Source organism: Dipteris shenzhenensis, chromosome 30 (genome assembly GCF_047967505.1).
Source record: "Dipteris shenzhenensis isolate YYH24624 ecotype China chromosome 30, Dip_SZ_1.0, whole genome shotgun sequence".
NCBI classification, from domain to species: domain Eukaryota; kingdom Viridiplantae; phylum Streptophyta; class Polypodiopsida; order Gleicheniales; family Dipteridaceae; genus Dipteris; species Dipteris shenzhenensis.
Genome location: NC_141625.1, coordinates 3782102 through 3808160, shown reverse-complemented (window position 1 = coordinate 3808160; position 26059 = coordinate 3782102). Strand labels below are relative to the sequence as shown.

Genomic DNA, 26059 nt, shown 5'->3' with positions numbered 1-26059 from the left:
TAGACTTGTTAAACGTACCTCTGAAAGGCTACAAACAAATATAGAAAAGGGGCCAAGGGGTAATTGTGCCTCATCCCCAACTCCAAAAAGTATTATCTCCTCACGGTCTCCTTCAAGAGGTGTTTACAAAATACACAATAGTTTATTTCATTCATTTTGGAGGACTATCCAGGCTGAGTACCTTGACTCAACATAAAAAAAGAGAGATCTGAGGCATATATGGAGATGGTTCAAAAAGCATAATCTTCATAGGATGCCTCATCTTGTGGAGGCACATCAACTGAAAGTAGATTGGCAGTCTCTGGTTTTGTAGTTGCTTCCTTTTTGGCCTTACAATACTTTTCATGGTGATTGTTTTTGCCACAATGTTTGCAAGGATTGATCTTGAAGCAATCTTTTGAGAGGTGATTAGTCTTCCCACAATGTTTGCAAGGTGAAAACTTGCCCTTCTGGATTTTTATGGTATAGGCTGTGTCATTGCCTCTCCGGAGTTCCATGTGCCTTTCTTCTTGAAGAGCAGTAATAAGACCTTCAAGAGTAGGATTAGGAAGATTTTTCAAAGTGGTAACAACATGACCATAATCTTCAGGCATACTTTTGAGCAACACTGCCATTGCATCATCTATAGTGATTGGAGAGTTGATAGAAGCAAGATGAGTCATGAGACTCCGCATATGATTGACATGGGCAGCCAAAGGAGTGCCACTAGCCATCTTCAATTCAAAGAAAGCAATCTTAAGTGACAATTTTGAGATGTGAGAGCTAGCACTAAAAATAATATCAAGCTTCTGCCAAGCTTCAGAAGGAGACTCCAAATCAGAAATGTGATGAATACAGTCATCTCCTAAGGCAAGAGCAATGATGCCATAGGCTTTCTCCTCTCTAGCAGGATCTCTTGCCGGGTGTGTTGGAGCTGAGGATTCTCCAGCATTAGAGGCTGCTGAAGAAGAAGTTGAAGCAGGTTTGATAAGCCCCCAGAGGTTTTCCCTCATTAATGCAAACTTAACCTTCATCTGCCATGTGTGAAAGCCTTTACCATTGAACTTATCCATATTCAAGAAGGTAGCCATGAGAGGGTCTAACCCAGAATGGGCAGTGTCTACTCTCTTACAAGGCTAGAAACAGTTGAAGGGCTTCAAAGTACAAGCATTTAGAGTAGCAAAGACTTGTAACCAAATTCCATACTACAAATCAATGATGCTTTCACTTGCATGCTTTATAGAGGTGACTAAATGAAAGTATTCCAATCAAATCCAGGTATAGCAACTTAAAACAAAGCTGTAGCCACAGTTGTACTGATGCTATTCATCACTTTAAAACATCAGAAATGTTGTAGCATCTAATGTAGCATCAAACTCACAACCTTGTCAAAACTGTCCAAAACAAAGGCTTGAACTTGGAGGGCTTGTATCTCACTCTTCAAAGCAAAGAAAAAAGGGCTTTCTAGGTAGAAACAAAGGTCATATACCAGAGAAGAGCCACTGAGGAGGAGAGGCGCAATTCCACATCACGTCGCCATAGCTAGCTGCTTGAAAGTGGACTGGTTTTTCCTTGTTTTCTCCTTGAATATGCATCCATTGCTGCTCAAATTTCAACACAAGATAGCCCAAGGTATGGAGAAGCTTCCCCTAAAAGGAATTAGAGAAAGGTGGAGCAGACACAGAGAAAACGCAGAAGATAGTTTCGACGATCTTCGTGGAATGGCGACCAGCAGCGCAGTTGTTTCTTCAATTCCTTGCAGATGAAAGTTCGCCCATTTGAGAGGTATCTCCAGCTCAGAGGATTTGGAGAATGGCGGAGAAACGAGGGAGAACAAGCTCTAGCAAGTTTTGGGAAGAAATGGTTGAAGATGAAGAAGAAGAAGAAGAAGAAGAAGAAGAAGAAGAAGATGGAGAAGAAGAAGATGATGTGGCACAAATGGGCTCAAGGAGGATCATAGTGCTCTGATACCATGTTGGGGAATTGAAGGGAAAGCATGAAGTGAACACAAAATGAGAATTCTTGCTTATGGAATGAAGAAAGGTGAGGTCCTTATGTAGGCACCTCTTACATGATCACTGACATCACTGATGACCTCTTATCTCCACAATCATCTCCTCAATCAGCTCCTAGATTCTCTCAATCATCCTATGTGGCATCTACCACCACCTAACAGTGCTTATGGGCACCTAACTGTGCCTCTAGCACACACACACAGAAACCAAGGTGTGCCTGGGGCATACACCTTGAGATATCCCATCATCCTCTCCACACCAGCCTCATCCAAACCAGCCCACAGTGTAAGGAGGAGCTCAAGTGCCTCTTTAAGAATTGTAGGCCAACATAGACTTGCTTGCATTGGCTTCTTGCCAATTATATCTCCTAAAAAATGACTTGCTCAACAATCCCTTAAGGAGATTTTGAAAGACGTGCATCTTTCTCAAAATCAAGAACAGATTATCTGAGTACTTGATCAACCCACTAGATAATTAGTGTTTGTCAATCAAGTAAATAAGGCCTAATGATCCACATGAAATATGATTTTGTTTCCCAGCAAATAGTATATAAATTTTTCCTATCAGTAGACAATGCCCACAAAGTATTTATGTTCTACTTTATTCATCATTCTACTTGCATCATATTGGTTTGTACCAGTTATTTGTTTTTATTTGCATGATAACTATTCCAACAGCCACTTGCAAGACATCCATAAAAATATAAAATTGCATTTTGAGTTCGAGACTGCAAAATAGTATAAATATCAGCATTTTATTTAATAGATTGAATGTTGTCTGTTGTTTATTGCTCTAGATATAAGGAACATCTTTTTTAGTCAAGCTTGTCAAAGGATGACATATATGAGACAGGTACATAACAAATTAACGATCATAAGTGTTCCTAAATTACTTCATATTTTTGGCACAGGGGATTTCTAAATTTCCTTAAGTGGAGCTGCCCACCTCGGCCCAAAGGATTTGGTTGGACTCTCTCAGGATTATGGCCAGGGTATGAAGGATACATGGGTTTTCACTTGCAGGAGGTGATCGGCCTGTTTCATTGGCATTGAGCAAGTCACCAACTAGGATATCATTGAGGCTTCTCCTCGAACTCATTCGCAACTAGATTTCTCTCCGAAGGACAGCATTCAGGAGAGAACTTCTAGCATAACAGCCTAGGATGTTTGGGTGGCTCGAAGTAGTCTTAAGAGGAGGGCAGCAAACTGGACCTACATCCACCCTCGTCAGTAAATGGCATGATATTGTCTATGCTCTGCATGGCACGGTACAAAGGGTTCTAGGAAGACCCGTGGCTGTTACTACAAGGCTTGACACTGAGAAATGGGTTATATGCTCTTACGCATACCAATCCACACACCCACAAAGGTCTTCGTATTGAATTTCCGTCAAAAGTCTACTGCTGTGAAGACTATTTTAGTCTCTCCCAAACAAGCGTCTCTAAGCAAAAATGCTTATACAATCTAGCCCTTTTAAATCTGCCAACCAGCCAGACCAGTGCCAACCAACATTGACCACCACCTCAGATATGAAATTGGAATAAAATACATTCCATGAGGCACTCATTCCCCAACAAAATCTGAAGGAACCATATGGTCTACTCATGAAAGGAAACATCCTCAGCAGCAGCAGTAGGTGGGTGCAGTAGGAAAAGCTTTTCAGGCTCAGACAGAAACAAAGCCTTCAGTCTCCACTGCTCTTCAGCTTCAAAGCAGTCTATTTTTCAGTCTTTCAAGCTGTGCTATGCTGTTGTCTTTCATATCTGCAACTAGACAACGATACTTTGTTGTTGTCTCCACAGGTTGTCATGTATTTGCAACGTTTCCCCAATGTGTGATATGCATCCCTCTGCACGAAAATAGATCTAATGTGATATAAATCTGCTAAAAGAGCACGTCCAAGTGAAAAAACATTAGTTCCAAACCACTGTGCCCTGTTGTAAAACATTCTCTGATAACCCACTTGCCCTCCCATAAAGAGGCTTACATGGCATATTTATATGCCAAAAATCCTAGGAGAGTAAGATTAGAGAGACCAAGGCCATGCTAATAATGTCTGGCCCATCATGTAGTTAAAATCTCAACCATGTAAAGCTTTACACAATCATTAGCACCATGGTCTGGAATCACATTCTCCAGCGGTGTAAAAATACAGGGAAATTTTCTACATAATATATGGACCGATATCCTCCCACACATTTGCCAATGGGCGGCATTTTGGATTTGTTCTCCGCAAAAAAATAGTGAGCTATATCTCATTCTCATAGTGATCTTAAAATTGATCATTTCTAACATCCACCAGGGTTGAAAGAGGAATTTCTAAGGTAATAGCATATCCATGCAAAGTGCAATGTGTTGTACTTAGTTCCTTACTATCACAAACAATGGAAGGAAGTAAGTTTTGTGCCTTTACCTCAATCTTCTTGTTAAAGAATGGCATGAAAAGTAAGTCACCTTGTCCCAAAGACTTTGGAGATCATTTCCAAGGTGATTGATGCAGTGCCTGCTGCTGCCACTCCCTGTTATAAATCAAAATACATAAGACAGAACATGTGTCACTTCTTTCATACAACCATTATGTCAAAGTCTTTCTTTCATCTACAGCCTTTATATTGCATATGCGACAAAAATGTTCATAGTGGAACAAAATTCTAGAAGGTCTAATGAAATGACAATGTCCTTTTAAATAGTTGACAATCAATTGGGAGATAAAAGCCGAATAAAGAAACTAACAGATGATACTATCCTAACAAATTGACAACATACTTTCAAGCTGCTCGTATTAGTGCGCAAGGACAAGTGAAGAATTCACCAGATGATGTCATAGGAAGTACAGGGCAAGGGTTACTTATTAAAGCAAATATTAAACTTTCCCAAAAATGAAGATGCAAAGTTCAAGGCAAATAACACATGCTATGTTACCAAAAAAACATTCAAGCCTAAAAATCCAAACGAAACAACATTTCACCACAGTGATTACATGTGAAGAGGAGCGCTGTTATCTTTGCAATATATGCGATTAATTTCACACAAAGAAGAGAATATACCCGAATAATATATATGTATTAGTAGACATCAATGACATGTCAACAGTCTTGTCCCCTAGTCATTCCAAGCAAATTGGCACTTCTAGTCGAATTTAGATCACTGTAATAACCTACATGGGTGATGTACTTTTCCCCACATTGGAGACCCTTCAAGATTCCCAATAGGAATTGCTATTAACTCCATATCATTTTCATCTTGGAGAGTATGTCAGCAAAGAGACTTTGCTTTGAGCAATTAACCAAAGGGACTTCTTCTAGTTTCAAAGCAACTTTCTTCAAGATCTTCCCTTTCCATTCTGATAAGATATTTTGAACTCCTAAACATTCTTCCAATTGCAAAACAAACTTTGACATTCCCTTATCAAGACTCTTTAAAAGAGTACAATTGAAATTTCGTGCCTTTCATGAAAAGGTCTCTTAAGTTACTAGAAAGCAAAATTGAGGTATCAGCTGTGACTACATGTCCTAAATCAGCATTATTAAAGCTTTGGAATCTCTTACTTTTACAACAACAAGGTTCTCTAAGGATAGAAGATTTTGAATGCCCTGAAAGCCTTTTACCTATCTCTCACGGATGATCCGGGGGAAACCATCTGTACCACATCATATCATTCAGGCCGAGTTTGGTGCTTCTCCACTCCAGCTAGATGCAGTCTTTCAGACCATCACATATCTACACCGGGTTAGCTCATATGGGGACTGCACATCAGGGAGACAGAGGTTGCCATGGTTGGCTCTCGATTCCTCCATGAGGTTGGCAGCAGAGGGAGACGAGCGAGGCTGGTATGCACGGACTCACAGATGGTTTGTGAGACTGGGGTTTCACATCGATAGGATACCTCCTTTTCAGCACAGTTTGGATGCCCCCTGGTACTCCCACCCACCCTCCTGTCACGAGAACGTGAAAAGTGATGTAAAGTATCTTCGTAACTCAACCTACGCTTAACACAAGGTTAACCATGGTTAAGTGTTATAATGGTTTGGCTAGAGGAAGTGCACACTTCCTAGAAGTTCCTAAGGGCAAAGTCTAGGTGCACCACTAGGTCCTAGGGGCAAGGCAAAGGCTTTAAAAGAGGGGTCTAAAAGTTGGGTCCAAGGACAACCAACGTTGTCCTTGGCATGGGGGTTAGGACTTTAATGAAGAGGCAAATGGCAAGGAGGAGATGCCATTTGTCATGCATGTGTATGCATGCCCTTCCCCCACCTTCCATCTCTCTCCCCTCGCTCTCCCAGAGGTGTTGGACGTTTTCAGTTGTTCTTGTGCAGTTTTTGAGCTGTTTGAGCTGTTTCAAGCCTGTTTTCAGCCGTTTTAAGCCATTTTAACTGTGTTGACTGTTCCAAGGCTAGTACGCACTTCCAGGAAGTGCCAGAAGTCATTTTTGAACTTTCTGAAAATTTCTGTACGGCTGTACGAAATCCGTGCAGACGTGTTCAGCTGCCTCCAACAGGGGCCTAGGGTTGTGTTTTGCTGTGCTGGACCTTTGTGCGCATGTTTTTGGCTGCGTGATGGCTTCTGGAGCTGTTTTGGACCAGTGCAAGCTGCAGGAGGAACTTTCCCTGCTGCTTTTGGCACCCTCTCTTAGGAGGACTCAGGTACAGATCCCGAGGCAATCATTTCGGGACAGATCTGTGGACCATCTTTCCTCTATAGCTCTTTCTTGTTCACCCTCCGCTCTCTACCTTCATTTCTCTCTTCTCCTGATTGTTGGAAGACATCTGCACCCTGCGGGGAGCCTCGACAGAGGATAGAGATGATGAACAAGGGAGAGGAGAGCTTTTTTTATAGAGATTTTGTCACCCTCCTTCACCCATATACAATTGCTGCCTATAGATTCCTTTCTCCATCAATCACATAAGCCCGTATGTCACCATCCATGTCCTTTTTTGCTACTCTTGCCATGTGTCCCATCAAAAGATGCTCAAGACTCTTAAAATATTGAAAAAGTCAAGAGTCTCCCCACATGGAGCCTATAGGGACCCCCTCTTTTCCATATGTCCACATCCTTCTTATTTCACATAGGAAGGATTCCTCTTGACTCCACACTCCTCCACATGCCTTCCACACGCTTGGCATGTGATCTCTCTTATATTATTGGAACACATGGACATGAGCCCACCTCTTTATATGACTCACTCTTCCTATTTTCTAAAAATCCCATAATATCCCATACACAAATAACTCTCACCCCATACTAAGATATTTATCATTCATACGCATGGTATTTACAATGATCCATTCCACTCATCCTCTCAATCCCATACAATATCTTAGAAAATAAAAATAAGTGAGAGCCGCTAGGCTATCACTTGATACTCAAACTCTTATAAAAAATAGAGAAAAACAATACCAATGTCAAATAAAAAATATCAAGTTTTCGCGTCACAGTACGCATAGCGAAAGACTGATAGAATAGCCCAGGGGCTCACACAGTGTGTGTGGGAGCTGGAATTGCAAAATTCTTAAACATATGTGCATCACATAGATGTGCAGACTCATTAATAGACAATAAACCAGCCGGATATAGAAACCACCAAAACAATATATTTCCGTCTAAGCTATGGACACAATACAAAAGAGATAGATCCAAAGTCCCACCAGAGCGTGGTCCTTTGATCTTACCACAAGGTACTTCTACTATCTACCGGATATCTCTAGACTTAGGCCCGTGTGCTCCACCTCGAGCGTATGTAGACTCTCCGTCCAAATCTCAGCTTCTTGCTGCCCTGATAGACAGCCTAAGGTTCTGTAGGCTCACGGAAGCAAAAGGATGCAAAAGAGTGGAGCAAGAAGTGAAAGCCGTCACATCAACTAGAATGAAAATGAAAGTACAAGGTACAATAAAAGAGAACCCTAGGACCTAGTGTCCTAGTGGTACCACTAGTACTAGGTGACCTAAGTGCCAATAACTAAAGCTACATGGCACATACCAGGGCCCACAAGGCATCAATTCGACCGGGAGAAGATGGCCTACAAACCCCCCTCCATGGTATGTGCTGAAGTATTCTGGAAACGTCTTAGAATACCTGGTATTTTCTGGTCATGGTGGCACATATTCATCCAAAGGGATATAGCCACCTATGAATGTACAAGGTATACCTGATCATGTAACAAAGGGAACCAAGTATAAAGCATGTTGAAAGACTTCGAACTTGAGACGAGGAAGTGCCTTTGTAAACATATCTGCTATGTTGTCTTCTGTGGAAAGGTAAGATAACTCTCTGTCTCCTGCTGACAACCGCTCTCGAACATAATGATAGTGAACTTCAATGTGCTTGGTACGCGCATGAAACATTGAATTACGCGCAATGGCCAAAGCACTCTGGTTGTCAGTGTAGACCATAGTGGAGGATGTCTGGCGAATACCAAGATCTATAAGTAGCTGTCGAAGCCACTTCACTGCCTGCAAATGCTGTGAACTGGGCATGTGCATGAACCTCCTGAGCTAGGATACTGCATACTGTAAGTCAGCTCTGGTGTGGCATAAGTAAATGAGACATCCAATAGCCTGCTTGGTAAAGAGTAATATCACATGGTGGGCTCCCATCATGAGCTGAAAATTTGAAGCCAGGGTCCACTGGAGTAGAGATTGGCTTGCAATCCTCAAACTGAAAACGATCAAGGAGCTGTCCAATATACTTGGACTGTGACATCATAACACCCCCTCAACATGAGCAAACAGAATGCCCAAATAATAGTGCAGCTGTCCCATGTTTGACATTTCAAAAGCTTGCTGCAAATCAGCCTTGAAAGCTGCAATATGCTGAGTATCAGGGCCCGTGATCAGCATGTCATCCACATATAAAATCAGCACTAAAAAATCAGATCCACTCCCACAAACATAAAGAGTGGGCTCTGTGGGGCTATTCTGAAAACCAAGGGACAATAAGTGTGCATGAATTTTAGCATACCATGCCTTGGGTGCCTGCTTCAAACCATAAAGGGCTTTTCTCAGCCGGCATACCTTGTTTCCAGAGCCAACAACCTCAAAGCCAAGAGGTTGTGTTACATAAACTTCTTCCTGCAGATCCCCATGAAGAAAGGCAGTCTTGATGTCAAGCTGGTGCACTTGCCAATGGGGATGGGCTGCAATGGCAATGACACATCTAATAGTAGTAATCTTGGAAGTGGGAGCAAAGTTCTCCTCAAAGTCAATGCCTTGTTGTTGGGCATACCCTTTTGCAACAAGACAGGCTTTGTGTCGATCTATGCTACCATCAGATTTCCTTTTTAATTTGTAGACCCACCAGGTACCAATCGCATGCTTGCCAGGAGGTAGATCTACTAATTCTCATGTGTCATTTTTTGCAATAGATTGTACCTCAGCTCTCATTGCATCCATCCACTCTTTGTTGTCAAAAGCATCTTTATGGCACAAGGGCTCTTCATTGCAAGCTGTAGCAAGGAGTGCAAACTCAAGAAAGTGACCATGCATCTGTCTATTCCCTGATCTTGTCCAAGCAGCAAGAGGTTGATCTTGTTTGCTGTCCCTCAATGTGTCACGAAGCCATCTGGGAACTTGCCTTTGCTATCTATTGACAGCTCTTTCTTCAATCACTGCATCATTAATATTGGGATCATTTTGTGCTGGATGAGGAATTTGCAAATCAGAAGGGGTGCTGGCTGATCATTGCTTGTTGGAGGGCCTGCAGGAGGCTCATGTTGGTGGTCAAAGTCCCCCTCCGAGGGAAGAAGAGGTAACTAAGAGTCAAAGGCATCAGACATGTCAACTTTTGGATTAGCTTTGCAGTCCACAAGAGGAGAAGCTGAATGTTTAGCAAAGATTACATCCGATACCCTCTGCTCTCCTAGCTGTAACCAATAAATATGCATTTGGTTGCCTTATCATCAAGCTTATGTCTCAGCTGAGATTGTACATGGACATATGCAAGAGACCCAAAAACTCTTATGTGTGAAAGTGAAGGCTTCCTGCCTTTCCATGCTTCATAAGGTGTAACCGTCCTCAATGCCCTTATAGGTGATCTATTCAGCACATAGTTGGCACACATCACTGCATCAAGCCAAAATGTATTGAACAAGGACTTGGCCTTAAGCATGCATCTGGCCATCTCCATAGTGGACCTGTTCTTCCTTTCAGGAACAGGATTATGCTGAGGAGTGTAAGGAGTAGTGCATGAGTGAACAATGCTCATGAAGACAAAAATGCATCAAACTCCTTTGACATATACTCTCCCTCCCTATCCGTGTTGAGGGTGACAAGCTTGCATCCTGATTCATTCTCAACCATATTCAGCCACCTCTGAAAGCATGAGAACACTTCAGATTTGGCTTTTAAAGCATATACCCAGCAGCCACCTCTGAAAGCATGAGAACACTTCAGATTTGGCTTTTAAAGCATATACCCAGCAATATCTTGTGAAGTCATCAATTAGAGTCATGAAATATTTGTACCCTCCGATGGCATTTGTCCATATTGGGCCACAGACATCATTGTGCACTAGCTGCAATTTCCTTTGTGGGAATTTCGGACAATCCTTTTGAAAAGGAAACCGATGCATCTTACCCAAAAGACAACCCTCACACACATGTTTGGAAACTGTGAGAGTTTGAGGTACATCATTTGCCATGCACTATGAATGTAACTTGGCAACAGCTCTATAATTGAGATGACCCATTCTCTCATGCCAAAGATGAGTTTCAGCAAGCTGTGAATCTGAAATAGCAAGTACTTCAATAGAAAATGCAGCTGAGTGATGATCAAGGTAATAAAAGCCCCTTTTGCAAAGTGCCAGTGAGAACATGGCATTGTCATCACGAAGATCATATACTAAGCATCTATATCCATCAAATATCACTCTGAAACCTGAAGTGGCAATTGCTGAAATTGAAATCAAGTTGACTTCAATTCCAGGCACAAAAAGAACATTTGTCAAAGTGACAGGATGGCTTGAAATGGATGTGAGCTGCACATCTCTAATTCCTTTTACAGCATAGGAAGCATTATTAGCACATGTGACAGTCCCCCCTTGAGGTGCATTAGCTAAGGAATGAAATAACTGTCTACAAGAGGTGACGTGCTTGGAAGCACCACTATCAAAATACCAAGACTGAGCATCATCAGCAGTAAAGAATGCATCAACTTTGGAGGAATCAAAGGAGCAATGGACAGCCCATGCCCAATCATCCTGGAGAGCATGTGCATGTGAGGCCTCTGCTGGCTCATGGGATTCAATTGCATGTGAAGCATTTACTGTCAAATCCTGCTTTCTTCTTCTCCGAAGCAATGCGCTTCCTGCATTCTAAAATTTCATGCCCTGGCTTGCGACAATAGTTGCATCTTTTCTTCTTTGACTTATCTGCTGTATTTTGAGATACATTGGAGGAATTGCCACTGTTAGGTGCATATTTAGGCTTGCCCATAGGCTTAGAAGCCTTGCCTTTTCCTTTCTGCTGTGAAGCAAATGCATGATCAGAAATAGTAGCTTGCCTATTAGCACGACTTTGCTCTTCCTGCAAAAGCAAAGTGACTAACTGATCAAAGGAGTAGTGATCTGGATTACCCATGGCCACTAGTCAAAGGGTTGTAGCAAACCCTTGATATGTATCTGTAGTCAAAGGGTTGTAGCAAACCCTTGATATGTATCTGGCAGCCCATTCAATGTGGTACTGACAAGCTGAGAATTTGGCACCACCTCATCAATATTGGTGCTGACTTCCTGCAATTGCCTTCTTAAATATGCAACACGTGCCTCATTGCGAATCTAATAAAGAGAAGCCAATTTGTCCCAAGCATTCCTTTGCTGTCCTGCATGACCGAATGTGTGGAATAATGATTCTCTTGCATGATAAAGCAATACAGGAATGTGCATTTGCATCTCTTGCATCCCATCATGTTTGTTCCTGAGTTGGAGGAGCAGCAACAGGGGTGCTAGAGGATAAAGCATCAGAAGGAGTCCCCTCTACAGAGCGACCAGCATTAGAAGCAGCCACTGCAGCATTCATTGGCCTCAGATCAATCCCAAAAACAATGTTCCAAAAATGTCTTGCAACAAGAATATGTTTCATGAGATAAGACCACATCGGATAGTTGGTGCCATCCAACTTATCATCTTCACGAAGAATGCCAAATAAATCATGATTGTTGCCAGCCATTGCAAATAGGACAAGTCAAAAATGCACTGACAAAGAGACCCAAAAGATAGCCTCAAGGCTTGCAACTGCAAAAAAATAAGACTTGCTGTCCAAATCTAGAAAAGCCCCAAATTAAGCTGTAATTTGCAAATGTGATCAAATGGCCTGCAATTTCTTGCCAATTTCACTACAAATCTGAAAGTATAGTGCAATTTGCCTGCAATAGACACAAAAGCCCCAATTTGTAGAGCAAAACTGAGCCAAAAATAGGGCAAATTCAGGAAAAGCCCCAAATTGTCTGCAATCAACCTGCAAAATCGTAGCCCAAATGCAAAAGCCCCAAATGTCACAAAAAATTGCAGATCTACTGCAATGTCTACTCCCAAAATTGAAGCCAAACAATGGCTGATGCACAACTTAGCCTATCAATGAACTCTGCTTGCAAATGACGGACACTGCGTACCTTCAACCTGCAAAAAAATCCTGCAAGTACAGAACTGTACGGAAACGTACGGACATTCTGTACGGACAAAACTGGCACAGAGGTACAGAACTGTACGGCCGGCCATACGGAACTGTACGGACAAATTATGACGCACAGTGCGGAACTCTGTGCGACTGTACGGACGAGCTGATGCGCAAGTGTACGGACAGGAGCATGTGATGTACAAAATCTGTACATATGTACGGAATCTGTACATATGTACGGAATCCGTACATTTGTACAGAGTGTACGGACAGCAGGTCGCATCGGAGCTGTGCGGAACGTCCGGGCTGAAGCTTGACGATGCAGAAATGCGGGAGCTGGAGCTGGAAGTAGGAAGCTGGGAGTAGGAAGCAGGTCCAGAAAGGAAGTGACGCACAGTGCGGAACTCCGTGCGACTGTACGGACGAGCTGATGCGCAAGTGTACGGACAGGAGCATGTGATGTACAAAATCTGTACATATGTACGGAATCCGTACATTTGTACAGAGTGTACGGACAGCAGGTTGCGTCGGAGCTGTGCGGAACGTCCGGGCTGAAGCTTGACGATGCAGAAATGCGGGAGCTGGAGCTGGAAGTAGGAAGCTAGGAGTAGGAAGCAGGTCCAGAAAGGAAGTGCTCTGATACCACTGTAGGCTCACGAAAGCAAAAGGATGCAAAAGAGTGAAGCAAGAAGTGGAAGCCGTCACATCAACTAGAATGAAAATGAAAGTACAAGGTACAATAAAAGAGAACCCTAGGACCAAGTGTCCTAGTGGTACCACTAGTACTAGGTTCATAAGACACTAAAAGTACTAAGGTGACCTAAGTGCCAATAACTAAAGCTACATGGCACATACCAAGGCCCAGAGGGCATCAATACAACCGGGAGAAGATGGCCTACAGGTTTAGCCCTGTGAACTCAGTCTGCAGCACACCTCTGGCTCACCTTCACCTCCAGTGTTGAGGCCCAAGGGAGAGGCTTACTGGCTGCTCCTGTCTGCCCACTCTTGCTGAAGTGCTGGATGCAAAATGAGGCATCGGGCCACTCCTTTTATAGGCTCCAAGAGCCCCTTCAAACTGATCGACCAGTCAGTCCTACGTGGGACGACTGTGGTTGGTTGCAGCCCTAACCAACCGACTGGTTGGCTGCCTTCCCAGCCCTTATAAGGGCCTATGCTAGGCCCTTTTGGGCTGCTGCCTGGCCCCATTCCTTTGTGCAGGGATCAGCCCTTGGTCCAGCCTTCAACCAGGCCTCGTTGGCTGGCTATAACCAGCCCAACCAGCCTGTCTGCCCGGGCCAATCCTCCTGCTGCACTCCCGCCATCTTCAAGACCTGCTGCAGGCCATATCCCTGTGCACAAGCCTGCCCAAACAGGTCGCATATACTCCTGGTTCATCCCACCATGCTGCTCTTCAAGAATCGCCTTCTGCCAGGGCAGATCCAGAGCTATGTGCCTTCGCCATCTCTCTTGTATGATGACGCCATCTGCTGCAACCACGAGGGTCCCTCCAGGTACCTCTTTCTTTCTCTGATCTCTACCCCCATGGCAGCCATGCTGCTGCCCATGTGGCCATCCCTCAAGACCCAGGTCCACCTCCCCCATGTTCTTCTTATATGGGGGCTTACAGATGGGGAGGTGACCTTTCCAACACAAGGCATGAAAGGGGGGTGCTTTCTATTGAATCAGCTTAAGCAGGTACTCTCCTTGATGAGGAAGAGCCTAATACTTTTGAAGAAGCTAAGGACAATGTGCATTGGATGAATGCCATGCAAGATGAGTCGCAGTCCATTGAGAAAAATCAGACTTGGAATCTTGTGGATTTGCCCCCAGGAAAGAATGTCATAGGTATCAAGTGGGTTTTCAAAGTAAAAAGAACACTAGATGGATCCATTGATAGGTACAAGGCACAGCTGGTTGCAAAAGGCTATGCTCAGAAGAAGGGCATTGATTATGAGGAGACATTTGCTCCTACTTCCATGATGACCACTATTAGATCAATTATTGCTATGGCTGAACATTTTGATTGGAATGTTCATCAGTTGGATATAAAGACAGCTTTTCTTAATGAAGACTTGTTGGAAGAGGTTTATGTCAAACAGCCTCCTGGCTTTGAAATTTCGGGTAATGCACATAAAGTTTGCAAGCAGATAAAGTTTGTATGGCCTAAAACAAGCCCCACGTGCATGGTACTCCAAGATTGATGCCTTTGTAACCAGCAAAGGGCTTCATAACAATCCAACTAAAAGTACCCTCTAAGGGGGGTGACTTGCAGATGCATGCTTACACTATTGGGCTGGAGATTATGACACTAGGAAGTCCACAAGTGGTAATTGTTTCTTTTTGGGACATGCTTGCAAAGCAATGATGATAATGCAAGAACAATGAATTTAAATCAAAGCAATTATCATTACAAGGAACCACATAGCGTGATTACGACTTCCTCTTGCAATGTCAATGGTAGCTGTATCTATTCAATCCATAATTATAATCCCTTCACAATAACTATTCACCCTCCGGAATTAAAAAGTCTATATAGAATGACTACGCAAAATCTTCATATCGGATCACAACTGTGTCGCACTCCTAATTTTTGAGAGAAAATTCTTGTAGGCTTAGATTGGGAGGTTGACTGAGGGAGGCGAGAGAGACAAAGGAACCTCGACCCTCCTTCTCCACCTTACCCTCAGGCCCTCGATTCAACCTCTGGCTCCCCTCTCTTTCTCTCTCCCCTCTCTCCCTTCCCTCTCCCCCTTCCCTCACCCAGCAGCCCTGGAGTCCTTTCTCTCTCTCCCTTACCTCTCCCTCCACCTCCCCCTTCCAGTCTACTAGCTCGCCCTCCTTATACCGTAGAACAATCTGGAACAGGGACACGTGGCGAAACATCAGCGTACAAATCAACCTTAAACACGGCATATTGATCGCTCCCCTCCCTTCATCTATTACTGATACGAATTTTTAAAATGCTATGCGGACCTATTCAATCCAGTAATAAGAATACACAAATTTTTACAATGTTATGCGGCCCTACTGAGGCATGCTTGCATTTCTTGGCTAAATAAGAAACAATCTATTATGGCTACTTCCTCATGTGAAGCTGAGTACAGTGCAGCTTTCATAGCAATAGTTGAGTGTGTGTGGCTACGCCGCTTATTTGCTGATCTTCATCTATCATTGGAGGGCCCTTCTCCAATTCTCACTGATAGTCAAAGTGCTATAGCAATTGCAAAGAATCCTGTGTTTCATGCTCGCACGAAGCACATTGAGATTCATTATCATAATGTCAAAGAGAAGTTACATGCAAGGGAGATCAGTATGATCTATGTCTCCACACATGATAATGTTGCAGGTTCGTAGGCTCATGGCCTCCAAGAGAAGTGAGTGTAACTGTCCACTCTCCAAGGACAAGTCCCGAGTATGAATTTGTGATGATGTATCATTTGCACGAGAATTGAAACCTGCCATGATGCATTTTTCTTATAATAAAGGTCCTATAGAGAAATGCTCGTCTACTCCAAACGTATGTGCAAAGCTTGAAGTGGCCAGGTGGTTGGCCAACTTGGTTGGTCTGGTCAGCCAACAAAAGGGGTTCTCCCTGATCCCTTATAAAGAGGCCGTGCCTGCACACTTGAAGCAGTTAGCTAGCCACCTCCATTGTGGAGCAGTGAACAACCGAAGGTTCAGACAGAGAAGTGCAGCAAGAGCATCGAGTCTCATCTTGAAGACAATTGGAGGAGCAGCCAACTGGAGCTCTTTTCCCTACTCATATGTTTTTCAGATAATTTGAATAATTGCTTTGCAAAACCATAAGAAAAACAGGTGTAGCTGTAACAATAGATGGTGTAAACTCGACTCGTCTTTCTCCTGTATATTTCTATGTGTGTCTTCCGTTGTGCAGTTCTAGTGTATTAGTGCATGTATAGAATTGCACGGGTAATTGGTGTCAGATCTTGGAATTGATTCCCTTGCCTTAAGTGTAGGACAGCCAAGGGTAGAAGTGAAAGCAAAAAAGAGATGGAGAGGAACCCACACAAACGTACTGAATAGAAGAGATAAGGGAAAACCAACAAAAGGAGAAGGTTTTGTCTAAGTGACAAAACCTTATCCTATCCACTAGCCGTAGTTAGGGATCCTAACTGTGGTTAGGCTAATGAGGGAAAAGTGTCCCTAACCCACTTATTGACTATACATTGGTCATGGCGATTATTCCAACAACCCCCTGTAGTGCCAACGTGATGATGTACAAGGAAAAGATCAATCACCAAAAGGAGATAAGTTCAAGGCATTGCGAAATTCCTCAACTTCTCACGTGGAAGTGCTTCAACTTTCTCTTAGTGTGAAAGTACCAAAGCGATTGATGATCAATTTGCACATAAAAATCAGCACCTAAAAGATAGTGCTTCCACACAGTAAGAGCATGAATTACACACATTCATGTTGTGTTCAGCATCTCGGAGCAGCCTGCTCTCATATGCAACCACTCTGCCTTCCTGCATAAGCACTCCACCAACACTATTGCCACTTGCATCGCATTGAAGAATAAAAGGCTTCGTAAGTCTGGCAAAATGATAACAGGATCAGAGCATAGCTTTTCCTTCAGCTCATTGAATGCTGCAATTTCTTTCTTTCCCCAACGGAAAGGCACTGCCTTCTTCTGCAAAGCATGTAAGGGTGAAACTATCTTAGCAAAATAGCGAATGAAGTGCTTATAGTATGAACACAAGCCAAGCAAACTACGGACTTCATGTAGGTTCTTCAATGGAGGCTAATTCTTGATTGCCTCTATCTTGGCAGGGTCCATCCTCACTCCATCTCGTGAGATGATGTGTCCCAGGAAATGTATCTCTAGCATGAAGAACTTGCTCTTTTTAGTGTTGACCAGCAACTCGTGTTTCCTGAGCTCTACAAATACCACTGCCAAGTGTTGCCTATGCTCCTCTTCATGTGGAAGGATTCACCTGAAGTAGGAAGCTTCCAAGGCAGAGGAACGTGAGAGGTAATTACAAGTTACAAGATCAATGGCATTTCAATTTGCTCAACCGCTCAAGAGCTCGCAAAGCTTTTGCTTCTGAAGCAAGGATGCATTTGCAGCAAGGCCGAGACCCTTTAACATTCGCAGTAGGTAAGATGCAGCAATACAGTGACGTAACTTTGAGATTTCACCTTACTAAGTGCAGGCCAACTGCCAGCAGCATTTCAATGAAAGCCACACAGATTCATAGATTCTTGGCCTTAAGCCTTTAAAATCTCGATCCTGAGGATCGCTATGCACCCTGTAGCCCGTGAAGTGCTCTAGGATCACCACGGTGTTCGTCTTATGCGAGAATAAGTAACTAGTTGTTAGATATCATGCATTTTCTAGCAAGTACTTCATTTGATGCCCTTTTTCGTAAAACAAATAACTGCTCGAGGTGCAAACTATTGACAGGGAGAATAGACCAACCGCAACGGAGAGGGATGCCACGGAAGAGATAAGCCGTGGCAATCCGAAGCCTCGGAGTGCATTGTCTCGAAAATCATAAGCTGCGTCGTGGGCTGCTTCACGAAACAATGTCCCTGCATCGCTGAGGGCGCGCTTGGCCGCTCCGAAAAACTTTTCCATAGTTTCAGGTTACGAGAAAACTGCAATGCGACTGCACGATTTGTGGAAAGCGAGCAAAGTCGTTAAGCAGATAGACGCCTGGCATTTCTGCTATGCAAACTGCAATGATTCTGAGGTTCCATAGAATCAGCTCGCCAGGCAGCTCAAAACCAAAGTGTCTCAATGCTATAGCAACGAGTAACCTGACCAGTCTACGACTGGCTAGCGATCCGCTCCGCCGGGTCTCAAGATGCTAAAATGTCTGAAACCAACAATATAACAAAAGAAACATTTAAATGCAAGCAACATACTTTAACCAAAAAAAATCTCTATGACATAGTACTTCAAAATATTACATCCGAAAGTAAAGCCACAGAACTCATTGATATGTCCAAATACACATCCGCAAACAAAGTCATAAGTGAACATACAAAATCCACAATAGACACATAAACATCCCTCAAGGGGAAAGTCTGCAGCCATGTACTATAGGGAAAAGCCTGCGCCAACCATGTACTCCATCTGCCACGTCCAAAAAAAATTCTCTATGACAGAGTACTTTAAAATATCACATCCAAAAGTGCAGTCACATGTCTGAACATGCAATAGCTACATCAAAGAACTGATTGATATATCCAAATACACAGCCGCAAATAAAGTCATAACTGAACATACAAAATCTACAATAGACACACAAGCATCCCTAAGGGAAAAGTCTACGGCCATGTACTGCAAGGAAAAGCTTGCGACGGCCATTCACTCCACGTCCACCACATCCGCCGCATCCACCGTGGCTACGAACATACAACGGAGTACCAACAATCGTATTTGGACCAGCATCACATAGAAAGATAATTTAGGAACTATAATTATTGAGCCATAAAACTTTTATACATGTATGTTGGTAAAACCCAACTCATTCTTTAGAGTACTTACTCAGACACAAAGGGCTATCAATAATGCTCACAAAGGTATACGTGTAGTCCCCATTTTGCCCTCGATAGAAAATTCGTGTCCGCACACATTCATAGTATCCCAGCCAGTGAACAGTGATGGTCTGTGGTCCATCATCCCTATGAAGTCGGCAAGCCAGGACAGCGTAATATCCCAAATGGACTCGTCCATCCAAAGGATTGTGGACGTCGAGATTCATTACAAACCTTGAATCAGGAACAGTCCTAAAAGACAAACAATAGCATGTTTTCCCACTCACATATAATCCAAAAATAAAGCAACAAACAATGTACACAGTTCTTACCCCAAGGTAGCTCTCTAGCTCAAGTAAATCCAACAACAGTTGCGCGCTCTCCAGAGATCCCCAGCACGCAGGATCTGCAATTTTCTAAATGTGAGTGACTATACTATTAAACAAGTCAACATAAAACGTGGTTGTCAAGCAACTATGTACCTTGCACCTGCGCTCTTGTTTCGGTGACAAACGTGAACTGCCTAGACATCCTATCGCATTGCAAAAAAAAGAATGCACGTGTCAATAGGCTTTGAAGAGAAAATAGCCTGTAGTGTATTGCAATCCATAACTCAAATGAAAAATGAAATCCAAACATTATCAAGGACACAGTCATGAAATATTACATCTCACTTCATATTTGTATAAATAGCCAACATTCCCAAAGACCTATGATAGTTGGAATATTGAAAGAACTTTAAAAAAGCTATACAAAGATTACCGAAATGAAGATTTACCACCCAATAAAGTTTGAGGAGGGCTTGAAAGAGCAATTTACTCCTAGGCTCTATTGCAAAACTTCCTTATACACAACATTTGTGGTAGAAGTATTATCCATCTCCTCGCCCTTGGCATTAGACGCACTCTGCGAAATGAAAACCTTAACAACGTTTGATGCTCGGATACGTGAAAATGCCACGTATAGTTGGCCATGACTGAATACCGGATTGATTGTCTTATTGACAATCAATGTTTGGCCCTGTGACTTATTGATTGTCATGCCAAATGCCAATCAGATAGGAAATTGCTGTCTCCTCATGTCGAAAAGTTTAAGGTTGGTCGGAATGAATGTTATCCTTCGAATAAACGTTCTATCACCAGCATTGGTACCAGTAATGATTTTAGCTTCTAACACTTTCATGTGAAACTCTTTCCAAATACACATCCGCAAACAAAGTCATAACTGAACATACAAAATCTATAATAGATACACAAACATCCCTAAAGGGAAAAGTCTACGGCCATGTACTATAGGGAAAAGCCTGCACCGGCCATGTACTCCACATCCGCCACGTCCAAAAAAAATTTTCTCTATGACAGAGTACTTCAAAATATCACATCCAAAAGTGCAGTCACATGTCTGAACATGCAATAGCTACATCAAACAACTGATTGATATATCCAAATACACAGCCACAAATAAAGTCATAACTGAACATACAAAATCTACAATAGACACACAAACATCCCTAACGGAAAAGTCTGCGGCCATGTACTGCAGGGAAAAGCCTACGATGGCCATTCACTCCACGTCCACCATGTCTGCCGCGTCCACCGTGGCTACGAATATACAACGGAGTACCAACAATCGTATCTGGACCATCATCATATAGAAAGATAATTTAGGAACTATAATTATTGAGCCATAAAACTTTTATACATGTATGTTTGTAAAACCCAACTCATTCTTTAGAGTACTTACTCAGACGCAAAGGGCTGTCAACAACGCTGACAAAGGTGTACGTGTAGTCCCCATTTCGCCCTTGATAGAAAATTCATGTCCGCACACATTCATAGTATCCTAGCTAGCAAACAGTGATGGTCTGTAGTCCATCATCCCTATGAAGCCGGCAAGCCAGGATAGCATAATATCCCAAATGGACTCGTCCATCCAAAGGATTGTGGACGTGGAGATTCATTAGAACCTTGAATCAGGAACAGTCCTAAAAGACAAACAATAGCATGTTTTCCCACTCACATATAATCCAAAAAAACCTTTTGTTTTAACAAAAATAAGGCAACAAACAATGTACATGGATCTTACCCCAAGGTAGCTCTCCAGCTCAAGCAAATCCAACAACAGTTGCGCGCTCTCCAGAGATCCCCAGCCCGCAGGATCTGCAATTTTCTAAAAGTGAGTGACTATACTATTAAACATGTCAACATAAAATGTGGTTGTCAAGCAACTATGTACCTTGCACCTGCGCTCTTGTTTCGGTGATAAACGTGAACTGTCTAGACATCCTATCGCATTGCAAAAAAAGAATGCACGTGTCAATCTACATATACTGGAAAAAACAATAGGCTTTGAAGAGAAAATAGCCTGTAGTGTATTGCAAACCCATAACTCAAATGAAAAATGAAATCCAAACATTATCAAGGACATAGTCATGAAATATTACATCTCACTTCATATTTGTATAAATAGCCAACATTCCCAAAGACCTATGATAGTTGGAATATTGAAAGAACTTAAAAAAAGCTATACAAAGATTACCGAAATGCAATGTCATACTCCTAGGCTCTTGTTATTGCCAATTGCAAAACTTCCTTGTACACAACATTTGTGGTAGAAGTATTATCCATCTCCTCGCCCCTGGCATCAGACGCACTCTGCGAAATGAAAACCTTAACAGCGTTTGATGCTCGGATACGTGAAAATGCCACGTATAGTTGGCCATGACTGAATACCGGTGTCGCCAAGTACAGCCCCAAAACAGACAATGTTTGGCCCTGTGACTTGATTGTCATGCCAAATGCCAATCGGATAGAAAATTGCCGTCTCCTCATGTCGAATGGAAGTTTAAGGTTGGTCGGAATGAATGTTATCCTTGGAATAAACGTTCTATCACCAGCATTGGTACTAGTAATGATTTCAGCTTCTAACACTTTCGTGTGAAACTCTTTGCATATCAACCGTGTCCCATTGCACAAACCCTGGCGAGGATTCAAATTACGCAACAAAATTATAGGGGCATTCCTTTTCAAAACCAATCGATGCGGGGGATATCCACCACCAAGATCAAGACTGTTCAAATACTCAACTGTAAACAAAAAGGAATCTCCCCCTAAGTTGTCCACTGAGAGTCTGCACTTAGGTACTCCCTTTCCTCACCGGGCATTGCCTTCAATGCCATAGCATTAATTGCATCAACCTCAATGTTTCGAGGTGCAAGAATAGCGCGCTCTCAAAAGTATGGTGCACAGTCCAAAACACTTGCAAGCCCTCGATACACCCATCCAATGAGGCCTTCCATGGACTTTGTCTCTAAAAGCATATGCGATGGAATCACAACAGTATCTTCTTTTGTACATCTATTTATCCCATTGCCAATGTCCAGAACCCATTGCATGAACTCTTGCTCAGCACAATTATCACCATTCCGCAGGACCCGCATATTCTGCGTCAATACTGTAGTGCGACCCCAAATCCTTGAGTGGCATAAGATAGCATTGACAATGTCCTCTCGTCTTGCCTTTGGAAGAACTGGCAAGACTTGTCTAAAATCCCCCCCCAACAATATCACCTTCCCACCAAAAAGTTGCTCATTGGACATGATATCTCGCAATGTTCTGTCTAGTGCCTCGAAAGCAAACCGGTGAGTCATGGGTGCCTCATCCCATATTATCAGCCTAGCCATCTTCAAAACATCTGCGAGTTGACTATTAACCTTAATATTGCAACTACTAGTACCATCTAGCTCCAATGGTATCTTGAATCGTGAGTGTGCCGTGCGTCCATTGGCTAGTAGCAATGCAGCAATCCTAGAAGATGCACATGCCAAAGCGATGAGCCCCTCCCCACACAATCAAGAGAGCAAGCAATTGTAGAGAAAGGTCTTTCCAGACCCTCCTATACCATCAAGAAAAAAGACCTCACCACTATCTCCATAGACCCTTGCCAAAATTTGATCGAATGCAGCATGTTGACAGTGATTCAAGGACATTTCCATTTGTTGGGCAATTTGTGCTTCTTTCACACAATCAAACATTCTTTCTTCTTGCAATAAGCCATTTCCAGCTTCTGACAAAGATGTTCTATCTACAACAGGCATTCCGTCAAACTCAGCCAACCTTCGCCCATGTTGTTGAAGAATGTGCTCCAAGTGCAATACAGCCTTCTTTATCGCTAGTTCACAACGACCAATTAAATTCCCCATACTTGATTCCAATATATATAAAAAATCATCCGAAAGCTCAACAGAAAATTTTTCCCACAAAAGTCGAGGAGACGTTGGCTCACAGAAAACCAATATTGTGACAAATAGGTGTCTCAATTGTGCACTATTTTGATAAAACACAGCCTCTTGCATACACACAAACCATTCATCATCACTCTCCAACAATCTCCGTGCTATGCATGTTGCCTTGAAAGTAGGATACACTTGACTGTCAAAAGTACGTAGGTCATCAAAGGACTTGCATCCCGTGCACACATTAAGAAGCATACGCATGAAGTAGAGCTCACCAGCTGAGGGGGAAATATTGTACATCCGACCGGGTATTCTCCTTTTGTCTTCTAGTCCACCGCTTACTGGTTTTGTTCCAAACGAACTTGTCTGGCAAGTCACCATATAGCAAGTTGCTTGCGTCATATTGCAACTGATTGTAAGTGAACCATTCTGTGAGGGTGGTCTTTTGATTTTGTTCCCTGCCTACAACATTTTGCAAATCATCATCATCTCGAAAGATGATGTTATTGTGCATCGGAAGATGAACCTGCAATCTTTGCACATCGGGTTTTTCATCGTGCGTGGCATACTTGTAAATCCGCCAACATGCTTCTGATGTTGACACGTAACGTGCATCTAAGTAACTACTAATCTCATCAATGCCACCGTCAACTATGTTGTGCAAATGCCCTTGCTCTCCTGCATTATTTAGCTGCATCCTGATAATGGCTCTGTCATGACCTTTGTACACATATTTATACAAATACTTAACTGCAGTGATTGTGGAGCATATTTCAACATTTATGTGTGTTACGTCAACTATAATACTGTGACATCGGTATAACGGGGAACTACGAGGGCTTGACAATACTTACCTATGTGGCTAATAGGGTCTAGGGGGATATCCTAGGCCTAGGTAATTAATGGAAGGGTGCATTAGTTGAACCTAAAGAGGGGTTTAATGGTAAGGTCCACTTGGACACATGGCACCATGAGGGTTGGCCACTTGGGAGGTATTGGGCTAGGAGGGAGGATTCTAGAGGGAACCAAAAAAAGAAAGAAGGAGGAGGCTCCAAGAGAAAGGAATCCGTGGTCGGGTGGAACAGGATGAGCAGAAGCCCTTGAGGTTTGAGGAGACTTAACATTGGTATCAGAGCTAGAGTTTGATGATTTGGGAGCGCGGGTACGAAGGTGGAAATGAAGAGTCAACTGTCGTGTGACCTATAGCATTAGTTCAGTGATGCAGCCCGAGACGATGAGCTATGGAGAACCATGCACACTTGAATGTAATACTCGACTTAGGCTACTAGTACTTGAGCATAGCAAAGTCACGACAGTCGAAGCTTGATTGAGTGCAACGAAGTCACCTGCATATAGGAGGAAGGGTTCGCGAATCGTCGCGATAGCAAGTAGATAGGCTGCAGTTGCTGTGCACGGTAGATAGAGCCAAATCCCTCACATTACTCAAATCTCTTATAAGTACTACTGCCAAATACAGTTGCGCAATGGGACTCCGGAGTGCTGCAAGCTTGCGAAGGCTACGGGTCTGAACTTTGAAGCTTTTCAATTTCCAAGGCTGCGTGCAGCCATCGTCATTACTGCAGGATCGACGGGTGTCAGTGTTGCGGATCTCAGAGGTCTAGACTCTAGGGGCGGCTTGGATTCTGATAGACAATTCAAAGCAGGTCGACGAACAGACAGGGACTGAGAGATTCTATAGCTATACAATCCATCATAGGCTGCTAGTGAGACTACTATCTGAGGGCGTTGCAAACAGTTACCAGATTCCCATCCATGGCCGTGAGATGATCTATGTCTAGGCTCCTGGGTACTGGTTGTTGGCTATAAGTTTCAAGTTCATTTTTATGGCTTGTCTCTTTCGTCTGCAAGGAAGATAAAGCACCGGTCGACGCTGTTTTAAATGTTGAGAGTGGGAAGCCGTGCCACATCAGCAAAGGTCATTCGACCTTTGAAAAAGCCACATCATAAAGGCTACTTTAGCCTTTAAAGAAAGCCACTTCACCCCTCTCTTTTTATCCCTCTTCATCCAAGGTCCTAAAGTCAATTTCACCTCTTTTCTCTCCAAGATTTATTAGCCTCGCCGATTTCAAGTAAAAGATTTACATTCGAGATCAAGGGAAGTAAGAAGAGCGGGATCAGGACGAGAGATCAAGAATTAAAAGTGAGAGAGGATGCGTCAGCTTCAAAGACAAATTCAAGACCATCGAACAAATACCAGGGAAGTGGGCATCATATTTTTCTATCTGATATAAAGTGCTTTACTTTACTTTTTCTCGAAAATATACATTTTTAAAATGACAACTCCACAAAGGGATGGTATGATTAGGGAGGCCGAGGAAAGGGCTAGAAAGGGAAAAGCAATAGTTAGAGAGGAAACACATGAGGAGATACAAACTGAAACTCAAGAGGATAATGTAGAAATGGAGGATATTGATTATGGTGATTATGGAATGCCGTATGCAGAATTCACTAAACTTGAAACTCGAACGCAAAATATAGAAACACAGTTGGGGGTTATTAGTGAAACATTAAAAACCCTAGCTGAAGCTATAACAAAGATAGCCGATTCTCAATCGGTATCTATTACTGAAAAATCACCGATTTTTCCTAATCAAGTGGAGAGGTCTACCTCTCGACTTAGAGAAACCTCGAACATCCTTAAGGACTTAAAACTGCCAATTTTCAATGGGGAAGAAAAGGAGCATAATAAAGATGCGATTAAT

General features: G+C 42.8%; 1 protein-coding gene across 1 annotated transcript in view; it reads right to left on the bottom strand.

The window, feature by feature from the left end:
* EMB2737 (embryo defective 2737) overlaps positions 1-18412 on the bottom strand; it is a 72715-nt gene extending 54303 nt beyond the window's left edge. Inside the window, exons 1-2 of the mRNA XM_087401984.1 lie at positions 18039-18412; positions 4448-4512 (exon numbers count right to left, since the gene is read on the bottom strand). Of these exons, the coding sequence (XP_087258110.1) occupies positions 4448-4512; positions 18039-18197 (224 nt within the window). The 5' untranslated portion in view covers positions 18198-18412. The remainder of the gene's footprint in view (positions 1-4447; positions 4513-18038) is intronic.
* Between the last annotated feature and the right edge of the window lie 7647 nt (positions 18413-26059).